The sequence below is a fragment of the Anabas testudineus genome, chromosome 2 (assembly GCF_900324465.2).
Source record: "Anabas testudineus chromosome 2, fAnaTes1.2, whole genome shotgun sequence".
In the NCBI taxonomy this organism is placed as follows: Eukaryota; Metazoa; Chordata; class Actinopteri; order Anabantiformes; family Anabantidae; genus Anabas; species Anabas testudineus.
The window spans coordinates 20235218-20254097 of record NC_046611.1 but is presented as its reverse complement, the minus strand read 5'-3'; the positions used below and the strand labels follow the sequence as shown (position 1 = coordinate 20254097).

The window sequence follows — 18880 nt, the reverse complement described above, 5'->3', positions numbered from 1 at the left end:
AAAAATGAATATAGAGATGGGTTATCTTGTAAATGCCACATTAATAAAATCAGCAAAATGTTCTCATGGGTGAAGAAAAACACCTGGTTGGTTGATAAGAGCTGTGATGGGTTTTAAAATAAAATGCTTAAATTGTTAAATAAATATCTCCTTGTATGAAGTGTTAGACATTTGGTTGTATTTGTTCTCGTGGGACATCTGTGTGCAGTAAGGCAATAAACACAGAAGTAAAATAAGACATTAAAGAAGTAAAACTATACGAAAAAAGTAAGTGTGACACTGAATAATATGCTAATGCTGCTGCTAGATGTCTAAACCCAACTGTACCCTGTTGGAAGTGTCACAATGTCAAAACAGGGTCAATCATTTCTTTATAGATCCTGCTTTTTTACATGAGGGTAATATTATGTTAAAACAGGAAAAGGTCTCACCTAGTCCAGTATTCCAAAGGAATACTAATTCAGCAATTAGTGTGCACAATATGTAGTGAGGTGTTGAGATGTGGAGACTGAGGTGGTGGATAGCTCCGAAGGGTGTCCAACTTTTAGACATTATTCTGTATCCCATCACAGACTGGCAATGTGCATTAACCATAATGTTTCCCTAACTTCAACCAAGCATATTAGTTGTACCTTCTTGTGGATTGAACATCATGCCAACTTGTAAAATCAGCTATGGTTAGCATATGTGATATTAACTTAGGAAAAGCTAAGAACCTTGTCTGGTTCCACTGATCAATCAGAGGTTGAGAATGATGCTTAGGTCCTACTTTACTCTGAAACATACCTGTTCAGTTTAGCTTAGTGAGACAGTTTAGGATTTGTATTAGTGCCAGCAAAACATTTTGCACAAGGCTGTGCATGTTGGTCTTGATTTCTTACAGTACTCTTCTCGAGTACTCCTAGGTGAAATTTGATAGTGTGTCTACAGACAACTATTGTTTTAGCTCAAACATTAAGTTCATCATGTAACACGGGTCTAAACTCACAGATTACTATGGCACAACCAGGCTGCTACTGCAACCTATGAAATGTAACATGACAGTCTTAGCTCAGCTCCCATATGTGTGAACAAAACATTCAGCACGGGGAATTACTTCAGAGAGTGTATCAGCTCTGCACACGTTTGCAAAGCAGCAGGAATTTGTGTAAGCAAGTAATGATGAAGTAGAGCACAATTCTCATGTGTCCTTAAAGCTTTATGCAAACAAACACTTCACTTTCCTATATGGGAATATAATTTTCTTCATCCACCTACTGGTTTGCATGTAGGTGGTGAGCAAATCATTGTGGTACCAGAGCAGTTTTAAGCTTGTGTGTTAAGGTTAAGTTATTCTGTGATTTAGTGCACAGAGACCCTGCGTTAAGCAGAACAAAGCTGTGGAGTAGAGGACTGTGGCACGAACTGAGTTATCTCAGATGTGCTCCAGTTGCAAAGGAAAGTTGGTTTTTGCATTACGTTTTGACGTAAAATTACGAAAAAAGGGGTAGAGAGGGCATTGTCATAGCAGAATTATGGTTTCATATGGCACGACTGGGCTTGCCGGCAGGCACCAGTTACTCCGTGCTTCTTCTCCTGAGTCAGACTGCAGAGTAGAGTGTGTCCAGATACAGGGCAGATATAGAGTCGGAGTGAGCAATGGCCAAAGTGTCAATTGCACTGCTGCCAGGCTCAATTCAAAGGAAGTAAGCAGCAAATAGACCATACCTAACTTGACCAACACCTTTTACAGACTCCAGAGGCCACTGGCAATTTTCTCAAAGGAGTTTTTGATGTCACGGCTGCATGCAACAGGGCTGATCTGACACATGAACCTTTGCCAAGGACGTAGAAATCTAGTATAACTTTAAATTGGTGACTGACACCAGGGTTTCAGCACCAAGTTAAACTTGAAGCCTTTTTGAGACCACATAGAATTATACAATTTAATATCAGCAGTGGAAAGTCACTAAGTACATTTAATCAAAAAAATTAAATTCAAGTTTCACTGATACTAGCCACACAGTACTCTATGGTACTTTATACTTATTCTTCATCACTTTTCAGAGTGAGAACTATTTTTATTTACCATCTGTAGTTACTTTGATTTTACAAACATATGATCAGTACATTGCATAAATGAATAGGCAACAACAGTAATTTTAGGAAGTCAGTCCTTTTGCAAGGTTTTAAAACCATCTGTAGTCACTTTGATTTAGCAAACATATGATCAGTACATTGCATAAATGAATAGGCAACAACAATAATTTTAGGAAGTCAGTCTTTTTGTAAGTTTTTAAAAACATAACTATCAGTCTGTTGACAGACAATACACAGATCCTACAAATAATAGGTTACAAGGAAAACCTCTCTCCACCACTCAACAAAAAACTAAAAATAAACTAAAAAACCAAAAGGTAAATTCAACCCTGTCTTTTAAAAATTATGTTTCTATGTAACCAACCTACCATCACAAATACATGTTTGTGGATTTCAAATGTATATATATATATATATATATATATATATATATATATATATATATATATATATATTTTTTTTTTATCCTGCCTGAGTACTTGTTCGTGATAATTTTAATGTTTGTTAGAATATTTTATTTATATTTCTTACAGAAATCAACACCTGAGCATCCTAGCTGCTTTAGCTAGCAGTAGTGCTTCGTTCTGAATACCTGTCAAAATAATCCTCTTAGTTCATAGATGCTTATGTTTCCCCAAAATCCTGCATACATATAAACATCTTACAATCAATATTGCTGCCCATGTTAGACCAGGGAAGAAACCTTGTTGATTTTTGAGGAGGCTGAAGGTAACCTGACCGTATTATCAAAAAAATAACATATACAAGTTTCACACCTTTGTTATCTCGCAGGGTGAAGTTGAGGTTGCCGGCAGCTGGTGCAGCCAGGGCGAAATAAAAGCGATGGCCACTCAAAGGTTCGTCCTTATCCACTGCACTGATGGTCTGGATCACCTGAGGACAACAGGAATACAAACAAAGACATTTAAGATAGTTACCTTGCTGATCTTTATCCGATCTGACTGGCTGATTAGGTGTTAACTCAAGCTGTAAATTGTCTAATGTGTGCATGCAGTAAGAACTGGCTGCTGTACCTCATGGTATCAGTGTGAGGAAAGCATTGTCGTCGAGCCTTTCGTTTATCCATCACTTTTCACTCTGTCATAGATTTATGTACACGAACGCATAACTCTTTCTTTGATCGAGTCTTAGTCAAATCAACCCTGTGACTGAACTGAAATAATCAACTTCATTCTGATTGATGAAAAAAGATTTGTTTTATAACGTTTGGCTGTGGTTTTTTTCTGTCATTTATCTCTTGAAGTACAGTAAGTGCTTATTTGGCAAGAGCTTGGCAACCTCTTAGCAATGAAGTGTTTTATTTTGGGAAGTGATTTCTCTGAAGCAAATCATTGTCCAGCAACTGCTCTCTGAGTTCCAGTAGAAGACCACAACGCACTTAGCGATAACAGTCGACATCAACACTTGGTTAATCTCGGTCTAATAATCTGACCCAGTTGAAAACGAAGAAAACCATCTTGGGCACAAACATTATTAATTTCTCAAACAACTATTGAGGCCCATTTACACCACAAGTGCACTTAAGTAGACTTCATTTTTGTTTATGGAGATAGCTGTATGCAACACACAGTAATGTAAGGGGATTTTTTTAAACATTGTACTTACTCTGAATGCATAGCTAAGTTAAATCTTTACAATCATAACACATATTGATATCATTCCTTGTGACTTACTTCAATTTCCCTGCCGTAGTCTTATTTTTAACGTCCATAAAACAGCTTAGAAAAAACAGACAGACAACTTCAGAACTTCGCTGCAAAGATGAACTGCTGTTAGCCAATTTATTATACTTTTAATGGTGCAAATTTATTGGAATGTAAACAGATATAAAATACGAAAAGTACCTGTATGTACAATACAAGGTATTGCACTGTATGTTATTTGTTCCTAAACATTTATCATGTATCCAGATGAACAGGAACATATTTGACTTCCTCTGTTTTCACATAAACATCAAAGATCTACTTTGGGAAACAAGGGCATTGTTTTGGTTGGGATTTAAATTACAGAGTGATGGGGATTGACAATGATGATGATGACTTTGTGGCCTGGTATGGTTCAGTCTGAGTGAGTTCAGTACAACCAACGGTACCACGAGACAACACAGCTCCAAATATGCTTTACTAAATAGACCATTAAATATTTTAACATTATTCTTATTTTACTATCTCAAATACAATTAGATCTGCCTACCAGAAATATAAATATATAATATGAATTCAATATCAGGTTAGTCCACTGAATGTTGTTACACTGATGCTGTTCAAATAAGTGCATATACAACGCAGTCAGGCATTTCTTCATTATTACTAGTTTGAAAATGACTCATGAGAGAAACTGCTCTTGCTAGAGGCAATGCAAGACAAGCATTCATATCTGTGAGTTAAACAAGTGATTGCTATTTGTTTCGGCCCACTTTATTTTGCCTCTGAACTCAGGACTAAACAGAATCTTACTCCTTTTATTATATAGATGCTTTGACAACTATAAATAATGCAGGAAATCAAATTACCACATAAACCAATTTATTTACACCCACCAGCATGTGCTGTAATGATTTTTTTATTCATACAAACATGCTATCTGAAAATCAAGTTATTTCTTCTCAGCACAAACCCACTGAGCTTTAATTTCAGTGTCTTAGCTGCAGAAAGAAAAAAAGGGAAGGCTTGCTCAGTACATGCTGTACGGGAGAAGCATATCACACACAAACATGCCATATGGACGACAAATGATAGCCACCACGGCGGCCATCAAAGTGGGTGTTACTGCAGCGGTGTCCTTATAAATTTAGATCAAGAGTCCTGAGTCCTTTGTAGGCAATTCGAGAAACTCAACCCTGTGACAACTCACGCCTGTGGACGGGATCCAAGAGATTCTTTAAAGCAATTCACACTGAATTATCACATATCCCAGCCCCAAACAGCTCAGTGTCTAGCATCAAGACAAAGGCAAAATTAAAAAAAAAAAGAAGAAGGGGCAAGGAAGAAGAAGAAAAAAAGCCAAAATGATCCATCAGTGCTGAGACATGGATTATCAGTTGTCAGCTGTGATTAAATGCTGCTGGTTACAAGCTGTCAGGTATTAGGGGTTGGTGTAGGTGGTAAATGACATCCTGCCAATTATTAAAACTGGCAAGCGGGGGTAAATTTCATGAATATTTTACTCTGTTCCTTAACAAAGTTAAAACAGCTGCTCTTTCATCAGCACAAATAATCACAAAGTATGTCTTTTTATCTATTGTGTTATGTTGCAACGGTTCATTTATATCTGAAGCAGAAACGCAATAAGGTTATCTGCTCTGGTTCAAGAGCATTTGTGATATCTTGTGCATAAACAGGCAGAAGTGATGTTTGTGTCGGCACCAGATCAGTGACAGGTGAGACGCAACAATTGAGCACCTAAACATGCGGAGTATGGATGCTCGGCGGCATATCATGAAAGCTGCCCTTGATTCTGGGATCATAATAACTCACATGCCGCTTACTCTGTTATGGAAATTTCACATCTGATAGAAACCTTTCTTTGTGGTTTTTACACTGACGATGAATCCTATACACAATTTGAACCCTTTGATGTCCTTTGAATATTGCAGATGGATTCAGAGCTTATCTGAAGGAAGGTTTTCATTCTTCACTGCTGAAGGGAAAGACTGTAAATCATCCCTAAATCAAACACTTTGTAATGTATAATACCTTTCATTAGTGTGGCTCTGATGCAAGGCGTTACCGGGAACCTGTGGTGGGGAATTCTCTAATGGGTTGAGTGGGAGAGACGCAGAGAGAGGCATGGATGTAGACATAAATTCTTACTCAAAGACATTAACTGTGGCAGCAGAGTGGTGTCTGTCACAAGCCAAGATTGAGAAGGCCTATGAATCACAGAATTAAAGGGTTTCGAGTTTACACATGACTGCACGTCAGATCAGAGGATATAAAAGGACAAAGGTTGGAGCTTATCTTTAAAAAGTCTCTATTTGTGGCTTTGCTGGGGGTGCAGCTGAAGAATGGGTAATAGAGACAACATAGAACCATCCGCACTGACTGCAAATATTCTGAGGATATTTGCTTATTTGTAATCATTAGTCAAGTTTCCATCCACATGTAGCGCAAAATTTAAGTAAATTATCTAGAAAATTGGCAAAAGAGAATGTGTGTCCATCCATTATTGTTTCTTGGTCATGGAGTTGGAAAGAAGTGAAAATTTAACGGGCAGGGGATTTGTAATGAAAGACAAAAAACAAAACTAAATCCAGTGTTACTGGAGCTTGGCCAATGCATGTGACTGGAAGTCAGGATATCTCTGCCTCTGCTGCTTCGATTTAGACCATTTCTTCCTTCCTTTCTTTCTTTCCTCTTTTTTAAATCTGTCTCTAGCAAGCTCCACAACTTTTTGTAAGTGGCACATTTAATTGGGCAAAGTAGGAAAATTCAGTATCTCACAACAGTTTTATGTAGCAGAATGATGTTTTTGCCATAAATCTAGGCATAAATCTTCTAAGAGCTGCCAATATTTGGCAGATTTTGCTAATAAAAAACATATTTTGTTATCTTAACAATGATTTGTAAAACAACTGCTGGTTTGGTACTGGCACCAAACGTCAAGTTTAGTTTTGGTACTAATTTAAATCCTTTAAAAGTTAGCTCTGAAAAGCGCTTCAGGTGTAATCAAAAAAAGGTTTCTTTCTTTAATCGAAAGCAAAAGTGTGAGTCTGGACTTTTCGATTGAAGACTCCAGTCTGGTGATTTGGACCCAGTTTTCTCGAGGCCTCGTACCACCTGGATAATTGAACTGAAAACTTCACGGACCAAATACTGCACAAGCACTAATTCCACATAAGACGTCGCTCCAACTAAACTGTCTCTGTTCTCACCAGTGTGCATGCACTTCAAACAATTAAGATTTAACTCTCCCAGACATCTATAGAATATTAGGGAACTACTGTGACCAAGATTCGCTGCACCTATGTAGCATCTGTCCTTTGGAGCTGCTTTGTGTTGGTGTCGGCTGAAGAAACAGCCTGAAATTCGGTCTCTGTAATGAGGAGAGACCAGACTGAGATATTTTAGTATGTGAAAATGTTAAGTGTGAGAAGACGTCTGAGAAATGACAAGTTTAAATAACACTTTCCTCTCTTTGAAGCCTGTAGACTGGTGCACTGCATTTTAAAATCAACTCCTTTAGTTGTCTTAAAGATGTAATCATCACATTGTGAACCGGATGTGATTGGATCTAGAGCTAAGAGCCTTTGATTCAGGCCACCTGAAGTCCTGTTGAAAGATGAGTCATACAATACGATCAGAGCGAGCCACTTGAAAGTTGAACTAAGAGTATAAATAAGCATTGCATCAAATAGGTGGCACTCGTTGCCATGGCGATGACAGCTGTCACCAGGGGTTGTGTTGACGAAGGAAGTGGTGGGCCCGCAGTTTTCACACCCCTCACTCTGCGTTGCTCTGCGGCGGCTTCCTATGACATCGACGCCCCGAACATCACCAGCATGTGACACTCATAACTTTGTTCACCAACAGATCAACAGCACCCGCTCGCACATCCCCTCCCCCGCTGTCACCACACGCACTCACCCACACACGCAGGGTGCTGTGTATAAACGTAATGGCAATCAATATGTGCTATTCAACAAATGTCATTGTTCAGTCTCTTCTCACTTTTTCTAAGCCAGCGCTCTCATTTCACATTGATTGTCTGAGTCAGACGCCGAGATTCGTCTTGTCACAACCGTGTTTGTTGGCATGATCCTGACAAGTCAGAACTGCTGAGGCTAAAGTGATCTCCTGGAGAGAACTGAGATTAAATTTGCTCCATGTTCAGTCTTTTTATAGAACAGACAATATGCTGCCACACACTAATATTTTACGCATCCCTTGTGCCTTGACATATCTGTTTTCATCTCCCACCTTGATGCAACACCTATAACAAACTGATAATTTGAATGACGACTGGAGGTGTGAATATGTTTTTTTGTTGTTTGTCTGAATGATAGTCGAGACAGCTGAGGCACTAGTTAAGACGAGATAAATGCAGTGTCTTTTTTTTTCCCTGATAAAGCAAAAAAGAGACAATTGTAATGTTCTTAACCAGGGGTTTTCAAATTCTGACATGACCCACACTACACAAAATCAAGACAGCTGCAGTCCTCAGCAAGTTCTGGAGTTATAAAGACTGCTTTTGTCTACTTATGGAGGTAGGCACTTAGGCAGTGTAAGATATATATATATATGTATATTTATGTGTGTGTGTGTGTGTGTGTGTGTGTGTGTGTGTGTGTGTGTGTGTGTGTGTGTGTGTGTGTGTTCAGATTTGATTGACTTATTTAAGTGTATGGTATTACACAAATTGCAGAAATCAGACACTAGGGGTTTTATAAGTGAATTTCATGACCACGCTGGTAAATGAGCCAAACCACTTGCTGTTTCCTGCAGAACAATGGCTTGCGCCTATCTTTTTCACCTCACACACACTTTCCCGTGCAACACCGTCCCCAGTTAGAAAACCTCTGTTCTTGACTATCCAACATTCACAAACCTCTCGGGGATGATCCTCCTCGGGGATGCTGCTGGAGTGCAGAGAGGGGCAGGGGAGCAGATTGGGGGCAGGAGAATGGCAACTCCACTCATGTATGTAATGGTTACACTGAAGTGATTGTACAACGTGACCTCCCCCCCCCCCCCCACCATTCCCACTGCCCCTGCCCCCTACACCCCATCATAATATCAATTAATATTATGGCAGGAGACAGACGCACTGATGATCCGTAACAAGTGGCATCTCTGGAGAGAGCCAGTGCCACGAGACGGCCTTAATTAGGCCTGAAAAATGGCAGGTTATTCCATCCTTGCACTCCCTGTTAATCTATGCTACAGAGCCACAGAGTCTACCTTGGCCCCAACTGGCAAATGTTATTATTTCATCTTTGTCGCAGCTGTGGATAAGCCAATGGGCGTGACAGTCAGTGGGCGGCCTGAGATTTTCAACAAAGCTTACAGGGAAGGAGACGCCGTTAGTACAACCAACCGCAACGGTCGGACCTAGAGTACACAACGGGAGTATTTTAATTAATTAGGAATCAGGGAGGTGGTGGAGCGCACATCTGACAGGTTACAAGTCCACACAGTCTGTGTGCTAACAGACAGCCGACACCTAGTTGTAATTCAAACAGTGTTTTCACATTCAAATGTCAACCTATCTCCTTTCCTTTGCTCTCTATGTGTTTTTGGTGTAAATTTCATCATGGAATTTCCATTTTTGCCTGCCTTCATTATTCAGTCTGAAGCTGCAATCCCGCAGGTACTCTTTAGCATTGCCTAAACAGAAGCCTGTGTTTAACGGGGCTGAATAGAAATTGGAATTAGGGAAAAGTAAAAAATGATAACAGGCAACTCTTGCCTGTAGTAGTTGTTCAGTCGAACATTAAGGTGAAAGAGAGGTGACGCTGAATCATATTTCTGAGAGAATGTACCACATGTCGAACAAGAACAGCAATTCACAAGTTAACCATAAGTTGAACAGGTGCATATTTTTACATGTCTGAGTGAAGAAGTCAAATACAAACCAATAATTCGTTATTTCACATCATATATAAAACGACAACCATGATAAATGTACAGTATGGCTTGAAATAGGTAAATGTCATATTATAAAGCACCCACTTCTGAATCAGTGAAAAATATTTTCCGTTAGAAAACAGCTCATGTTTGCATTACTTTATGTGTATTATTAATTAAAGATTCACCAACATAAGTGAAATGAAAATTATAAACTGAGTACAGTCGTTTTTCTAACATTTGTCTCCATATTTTATTTCTCAGTGATATTTTTACATTCTGTCTTCATGCTGTTGGTGATGATCTGTTCCTGGTCTCTAGTTTGTTGTTGTGCTCTATGGGTGGTTAATCCAATCTGAAGTTTCTTAGTAACTAACTTGCTAACTGCCTGAATTAATGTCTGCACGTTGATCTTTGGGTAAAAATAGGAAATATGAATCTATTTCATCACGCAGATATCTGTTGGGATGTTTCACTGCGAAGGCAAAAACATGTCCACGCACAACCACAGACACAAAGACTCTATTTTGTATGTTGGGGGTGTCTTGGCTATTAGTATGGTAAAACTAGCTCCTAGCTATGACAGCTCATTTTATGACTGCAGCACTTTAAGACTATATGGACAAAATTTGAATGCAGCGGGGCTTCTCGCTGGGTGGACGAGCACAAAGGCCTCCATCACAAGCAGCTTCTCATTTTGCAGCAAAGTAGCTTCTAGCTACACTAAGGGGGACCTCACAGCTCAGCTATCACTGGCATTGAGTAAGCAATCTGTCTGCTTCAGCTGAGTAATTACAGATTTGCTGTACCTTTTCCTGCTGATGATGCTGTCATGGGCCATGGATGTTGTTATGTCCCAGGGGTTGGTTTGGCTGTTGGGTAATGACTTTGTTTCAGTATTGTCATAGTCTCTGTGTCATAATTTATCAGGTGCTATTGGGGAGAAATGTACAAATGATCTGTTGAATATGAAAGTCAGGGTGTATTGACGTTTGATAGATTGTCGCTTATGTTGTTCTCAATTTGATGTCACTGAACAACAACAGTCATGTGAGGATAAACTGTAGGATCATTAACCAAAAATAGACTTTCAGCTCTGGTAGAATGCATTCTTCAATAATGATGGCAACTAATATAGAGGCAATGTTTATTCCAGTAAATACTCGGTTCCCTAAGGCTAAAATCTGATAAATTAAAATTTAAATTTAGGAACATCTCAAAATACCTCAAGGTATATTGAATTCCATACAAAGAATGTGTTTTTTATTATCTATTTGTCGACGAGTCTAAAGTAAAAAAAAAAAAAAGGCTGAAAGCTCAACACAGAAACAAAGGCCCGAACATCCACAATACCTGCGAGCCTCTGCAATCTTGTTAAAAAAACAGAGACACATTGTGGTCAAGCATCATGTGCACGGAATAAAATAAATAAATAAATAAATAAAATGCAAAATAACAAATACACATGAAATATGGGCTCTCATTTTTGCAAATGAAATCATTTGCCATTTTTGTTCACTCTCCCGTGAGCACGGTGACAAACAACTGCAAATATAAATGCAAATAACATATTTAAAAGGGCCTAATAGCCATTTCCAATACAATGCATCATTCTGATCAATTGTACTTATTCAGGTCTACACGCCTCCTTTACCCTTCGCATCTGATTGTATTTTCCAAATGCCAAGAGCAGATGAATCGCCGCCACAGACACACAAGTCATTTAGCAACAATGAGGCCAAATGCTAAACACAGGGAAAATGTGATGCATGGCTACGGCTTCTTTGCCCTCCTGCTTTTCCTGAGTGAAATCTCCAACTTCAAGCCCTAAAATCTCTCAGGTTTCCTTTGCATATTATATTGTGTTGCCTTTTCTGGCCCAGTGTCCTCTGTGGTGATCATGTAATTGCACAGGACTTCAGAATGGAAAGGCAAACAGTGGCAGTACACCACTCCATCCCAGCATGAGATATCACATTACGCCCTGATATCATTGTGCATTAAGACCACAGGCAGAGTCAAGCACTGTCATTAATTTAGTTGGCTTTGACAGTTTGGAATGAGAGTAACATCTCTAATGAATGATAACACCTACAATACCTGCCATTAAATCTTAAGGGTGTGTCTCATACTAATGATGCCATCTCCCTGGAATGACCTGAAGCTGTGGAGTGGGTATGTGCACAGTGGACTTGTTTTGAGGAACAAGAAAGAGTTTTAATGGCTTTGAGACTCAGCAGGCTGTCTTTGTGAGTCAAACTTCAAGCAAGTGTGGAGAGGGAAAAGGGAAGAGAAGCTTGGACCAACTGCAGAGACATTTCTGGGTCTTACCTGTCCTGGCATGGCATTTTCACAAAGGAGAGTTTCATAGTCTATGGCAAAGACTGGGGCATTATCATTTATGTCCTGCACTGTGATGAGAGCGATGCCTTTCCCGATTTGGGTCGGGTCTTCTGAAAGAGAAAAAGACAGAAGAGTCTCTGTTCATGTCACAGCACTCAGCAAACTCTTTTAAACACTTTCATTTTGCCTTAATTTTGCAACGATCCACTTGGCCGAATTATAGAATATTGATCTTTCTGATGTGTTTTAATTAATCACAAAGTAGGAGAAAAAAAAAAGTGCTGCTGTAATGAAATATGCCGTGTGCTTCCAACAGCTGGTGTCCTTACCCTCTCTGCTGTTGGATCAGCCAAAGTGATTACACTCAATGCGGGCTTGTTGTCGGGGGGGAAGGCTCTGCGTGCGAACGAGCCATCTTCTACCGTGGGCTTCACGCCTCTGTCTGCCTGACACACACTGATGGCTAAATGGCTGCGTCTGAGTGCAAGATGATGATTTAGGCTGGCGTCGCCGCCATGCTGGACAGAGATGATGTGCTGACATTCGGGCCAGCTGATTTGATGGTGATAAAAAGGACGCGCAGGGCCCCGGGCCACAGACTTGTTGTCATTGGCATGGTCTGGGCTGAGCGGATGAAAAGTGAGTGACTGCAACTCAAATGCGCAACATCCTTCAACCAAAGAGTCCCTGCACCCTGTTCTGTTACAAAGAAGCCATTTACTATAAATACTGTCGTAAGGCATGCGGGGCAGTGGAATTTGTTGCCAGCTTGAGAACTCAGCTTCTGAGCTGAAAACAGTGCCCGAGTGTCACTATGTGTCAGAAGCCAGTACCTCATGCATGAGGGACTGCTGTGACATTTCATATGACTATTATTATATGCAGCCTTCTCTTTGTTGCTATATCAGGCAAGCGCTCACGCTTGGGAATCAACCAAGTAGAGCGTATCTGCGCGCGTGTGTCTGTGTGTCGGCTGTTAGATGTAAATAAAAACACATCTTTGAAGCACAAAGTGATAAAAAGGTGTTAAAAAAAATGAAAACCCTTTTTCACACAGTGATCAGTCTGAAGATGTGAAAGCAGAGGAACTGCCAGGCTGACAGGCTGGTTGTCTTCTTTAACTTATACTGATGGGACACAGCTGTCTAGAGCGCACTGTGGATTTTCTAGTGATGATTTTTGTCCATTGTGTTTCTGTGATGGCAGTGGAATGATAGGAATGCTGAGAAGGAAGAAAAAAAAAAGACTCATGTCCTTGGAGCCGCTGAGAGATGAACTTCTTCACATCGCATTAACATAGTTCACCCGTGGGTGAGATCGCCCACCCTTAGTCAGCATCTCATCCCCACGGCTCAGGGAGACACAGAGGTCAAAACGACCATCCTGCGTGTGAATTAATATTCCCCGACAGCCCTACAACAATTCCAACAATTGTACTGTCCACAGCACAGACACATTATGAAGTGGATAATAGGACACAGAGGATCTAAGGTTCCATATACGTCTTCACAGTGACAGGTAACTGATCACGCTAAATCCCAGTGGCAGATAACTCTTGAAGGTTTTATTGATTTGGGAAACAATAGGTTTTTTTGATTTTAAATTAAGATGTACAAAAGCAGCTGGGCTGTGCTCTGCTATTGGCTACTCCACCACACTCTGCCCAGTGCTTCAGGTAGACGTCATTATGAAATGACAATAAATGAGAATACTCCAAAACGCAATCAAGCAGAGAATAAACTTTGCACTGTTACAAGCAATCTCCACATTTAAGGGTTTCTTGTATATTTCTAGTAAAAACATCTACCTTACTTATATTTGACTTTGGATGTACTGTTGGGTTAGCACTAAGTCAGAAAAGCTAACAATAGCAGCCTACTTTGGAGCCCACAGTTGAATCCATTCCTTACACTACTGTAGTTTCTGTTTCTGGTTTCCACATCACTACTTTAACATGTGGAGAAAAACCAAAGCTTGACAGATGTGCTGTGCCATTACAGTCACTGAGCTCTGGTTGAACAGTCACTGCTTGGCAGAGGAATTTAGCAAACGGTCGATTCTGACTGATACAGCATACTGGAGAGCGTTCGCTTTAAGTAGACTTACGGCTCTCGATGGCAAAGATTGTGAGGTTATGGATGGAGTTGGCCTCTCGGTCCAGAGGCTTGGCTGTGCTGATGACTCCACTTAAAGCGTCCACGTTAAAAAAGCGCTCCAAGTCTGTGTTTCTGTCAATGGAATACCTGGACACAAACACACAACAGATATGGTTTTAAAATTGCTTTTGTATAGTGGTATTGATTTGACATTTTAGTGTTTCTTCTATTTTTAAGGTAAGGTTATGACATTCAACATTCAAACTGCACATTTTTGGTTCACAAATTGCGTCGCCCCGTCGTAAAACATGTAAGATGTCTCGTTTGCCAGTGTTCAAAATGCATAGATAATTAACACAAGTGCACAGAATTCTTTAAATTCACAAATGCAGCAGAAACTTTTGAGCACAAACGACACAAAACCCTATTAAATTTTGATAAAACTGAAGGCTGCCTACTTGTCCCTCAGCACACAACACTGATCAAACCCTTTCAATACATAGCAACTCACATTTCTAGAGAAAATTACAGCTTCAATTAGCCTACATCCAAAGGGTATTATTGCAATGTAATTTGACTCTTGTGGCTGCATTAGTTCCACAATAATTTTAATTTCAACAGATGTAGTGAAATATATTACAGACGCTGATAACAGTCACAGGAGCAAAAAGAGGCAATTTACAGCTACAATGGTGCAGTAATTTGATTTTCTGATTAAGATTACTAACAATCCTAACAGACCAAGCATGAATACCATATGCTATTCATTCAATTAATGCAGAATATGTGGGCATCTCAAGAGTGACACCACACAGATTGGCAACGCGAGTGCTTGTTTTGAGTCATAAATGCCACAGCACATGTGTTGAGCTTTGACCCTCCTGCAGGAATGCCCTTCTCTTGTTCAAGATGGCATTTCACTTTTGCAAATGCTGCACTCCTTAGCCCTCCCACCATCTGGCACTGTCTTTGTGACAGCCACACAGGGATTTTTTTGAGTGTCTACAGATGTTTACACATAATATGGAGTTTCCGGGTGGATCGACGCATTAGTCAAGTTCATTTGGGAATATCAGAGTACACTTCTTTTAAATCAAATATCTCTTGAAAGTTAGTTTTTAACAATTTGCTGAAACAGCGTTAATTATGACTAGAAGGACGAGTTCTTTGCTCATGTTGTAAATACAACAAACACATAGTTTGTAGCTTTTTTTAGCAAATCTTCAGTTACCTGATGGCACTGTTGGAGGTGTCTGGGTCATGGGCAGAGACTCTTCCAATTGAGGTGCCCACTTTGGCGTCCTCGGAAACAACCATCTTGCTAAGTGGCGAGGAAAAGACGGGTGGCTCGTTCACATCTTCCACTGTCACCTTGACTGATGTTGTGTCGCTAAATGGGCCCAAGCTCAAGAAGTCGGAGTCAATATTCCTATTTGTGACTTCGATTCTCAGCGAAAAGCTGCTTTTTGTTTCAAAGTCGAGAGGCTGGAGGAGACAGACAGGAAGAATGCACATCACATGTGAGAGATCTAGGCTTTTCTTGTCAATAAATAAATAAATAATAAAGTGGGGCGAGGTCAAAAAAATATCTGCAGATAATTTATGATGAAAAAAAATCTTTTTTGGAAACGTCACAACTGCATTTTCAGTTCAGTCAGGGGTTAGTTATTATATGTATGTAAATCTGTAAATCATTCACACAATGCTGAGATATTGAACCCAATTAAATATGTGGACTTTAAAGACCTTTTACAATTCAACAGTTATTTGCTGATGGATTATAGCTACTTTGTGCTAAAATTGATTTTAAGAAAAGGCAAACAAGATGGAAAAAAGAACCGTGAAACAAAAGCTTTGGAAAGATTTTGTCATTTTGTCTCTTATTGAATTCCCCATTGGAACATATAATATACTGCAGGCGAACATTGATTTGACACTTTCATTGTCGGTAACTCTTTCCAGTGTTGTAATTGTCTGAGTTTGGTGCAAAACAAACAAAGGATAAAATTGGCCTGTCTGACAAGAACTGCAAGTGCCCAACAATGGCTCTCTCCTCTACAAAGGAGCTGCGGCAATGAACTGTCACATCCATATGGCCTGAAGAGACCATTTCAAGTTCTCTGAAACCCTGAAATGTGAAGTATGAACCTTGGTGCGTCCAGAAGTGAGGCAAGAATATGCAACAAATTTCCTGTATAAATAAATAAGTGGCTTTGCATTTAACTAACTTACACGTAGGCATGTCAGTGATGTCGTTTATCATATGGTATGAAAAGTATTTTTCAAGTGTTAAAATATAAAATGTTTGTGTTCCCTCTATTTGAAACCAGAGTTGTTGTGGTAGTAAACCCAGTGACCACGGGATGCTTACTCTGATCAAAGACTAATGCTGGAGATAGTCAATACTGATTTGTCATTAGTGATTATCACTTAATCCAAAGGTAAAGGAAACACAGTGAAACAAGAGGAGAAAGAGACACTGGGAGAGGCAGTTTTTTTCTCATATCCTCCAGTAAACAAGCGTCTGACACCTGGTGCATACAGATCACAGTGGGGCTAAAAACACGTGAAATGGTGCCAACATTTTTAGGCTATTCCTGCCGACTATACAAATAAGAAGTACGCCATTTAAAATGGGACAGATTTTCATCAGCGTTTTATCCAGTTGCTACACCAAAATCATTCAATGAAGCGTCTCTCATTTCTGCTTCATAAAGTCCAGCGAGATTTAACTACAGTGCTCTGGGAGTGGAGGTTCACTGATTGCCGACTTACAACTATTTGCTTGTCAAAATTTTGTAGTTCTGATTGACCTGCTCTTTCACAGGTCCTCGTCATAACATCACCTGAACTGAAAAACTGATGATGTCCACATGGAGGAGCTTTTTAAACAGAATCCGAGATATTGCAATGCAGGGGAGATAGAGGGAACTTTAATCCAATCATACATGTACACTTAATTTCCAAACTATCGCCATACGAAGCAAGTTGAAAATAGTTAATGTTATGAATAAAACAGTGAATTTCAGTTATGTTGTAAAGAAAACTGTGGTTAATGCTGTACATGTACCTTCAGTAGGATGATGACCCCCTCTTGTGTGTCCTCGTCTGTGGTGATGTTAAACATGCCTGGTCCGTCTCCATCCATGATCCTATAGTCCATCTCTGCATTGGAGCCTATATCAAAGTCTGCTGCTTTGATTCTGGCCACCACAGACTGCACCGGCAGCGACTCCAACACTGTGTACTGATAGCTCTCTGGAAAAGGATGGACAGGAGCCAACGCTGGTAAGGGATGTGCTTATTTCACTGCTAGCTCACCTCCAAGCAGCTCAGTTTTTGTTACGGCCCTTCAGCTTTGATTCAACTGTGTGGGCCCTTAATAAATTCATGCTGCATAACGCAGACAGGCAACAGTAGTGACACAATAAAGCACTTTGTTTTCACTTCATACTGCAGTATAGGCAGTGGAGAAGGCAATGGGAAAGCAAAATATGCAATGAGAAAAGCCAAAACTGTCTTTAGTTTTTTAAATTTAAAACTTAGGTAACATATTTAGCAAAATATTGCAATTTCTAAGAGCTGTCTAGATGTAATGCATTATCCCTTCAACCAACCAAAAAAAAAAAAAAAAAGAAAAGAAAAAAGAGTAGCCGGACTCATGCTTAGATCTTTTTGGTACTTTTCACAGGATGAAATGTCCACTCGAAGATTCTATTACTCCCCAGCTCTCCATTGTGTTCCCTGAGCTTTTGTCTGACCCTTCAGATTTAAAGTACTCTTATAAGAATAAAGAAGGGAATCATATTCATAATCATAATCTCTCCAATCACCATGGCGGAGCTCATTACCAGACCTTTCTGTGTTCCTCACACTGTCTCCCTCAGCCACCGTCTAAATGCTAATCTGCCTGACATTGTTTGCCGCCATGTAATCTTTATAATGGCTTTTTAATTTGCCGTGGAATAGCAGCTCTTTAAAAGACCAAAAAATTGCTTTCCTCCCTCCTTTTTGCCCCTGCACCTACCCTTTTTCCCTTCTCCCCCCAGCTTGTCCTCTCATGCAGCTAACCTTGGCTCCTTCCCCCTCGTTTCTTCCTTGGACTAGATATAGCTTCTCTACTCTATCAGCTCTATAGCTCTGATGATTCATGATGGTCTATTGATTCCTTACCCATGACCCTGCAAGTGTGACAGCAGGAGAAAAACCCAAAACTCCTCCAAAGTCTCTTTCTTCCCAGCATGACAGCACTGGGTTAAAATGGCATTGATGACTTGTTGTGCAAACTTAAACCTTTCTTTCCCCCCAGGAGCCAGCAAATTGACTGGGCTTCATGGCAGTCCAATGGCAAGTGCATCAGCCAGACAGTGGTTGGGCTATCAGTGGTAAACCGATTGCTGGCGCTTCGGATTATCATGAGAAGCGCTGCATGCCTTTGAATCCCAAAGCTCGGCCTGGAACCCATTAGCAGCCCGTGAAATAGGCTGACAACAACAAAAAAAAAAAAAAAAAAAAGGGAGGCTGATTGATCCTAGTATCCAATGCTGAAGCAGCCTTCAGCTCTGATGAGGAGTAAAAGCAAGGAGGTGCACACCTTGCAGGAAGGCTGGTTTTTAATTTGGTCATAAAAGTCCAAATGTCTGTTGAAAATTCAAATGCAGGGGAGAAACTAAGATAAAGACAGAATGAGGTTAAGAACACAGATAATGTAACCTTAGATAACTGGACAGATGAAGTTCAATTATCAGGCTTTAATGACTGGGTCTCTCTTTTCTG

At 40.0% G+C, this 18880-nt stretch overlaps 1 protein-coding gene across 2 annotated transcripts in view; it reads right to left on the bottom strand.

Annotated features, from left to right (window-relative positions):
• Positions 1–18880, bottom strand: part of cdh7a (cadherin 7a) — a 76101-nt gene that overhangs the window by 8490 nt on the left and 48731 nt on the right. For both annotated transcript variants that reach the window (XM_026363054.1, XM_026363055.1), the window contains 5 exons: positions 17175–17362; positions 15336–15589; positions 14115–14251; positions 11997–12118; positions 2856–2973 (listed from right to left, as the gene is read on the bottom strand). In XM_026363054.1, coding sequence (XP_026218839.1) covers positions 2856–2973; positions 11997–12118; positions 14115–14251; positions 15336–15589; positions 17175–17362 — 819 coding nt within the window. The remainder of the gene's footprint in view (positions 1–2855; positions 2974–11996; positions 12119–14114; positions 14252–15335; positions 15590–17174; positions 17363–18880) is intronic.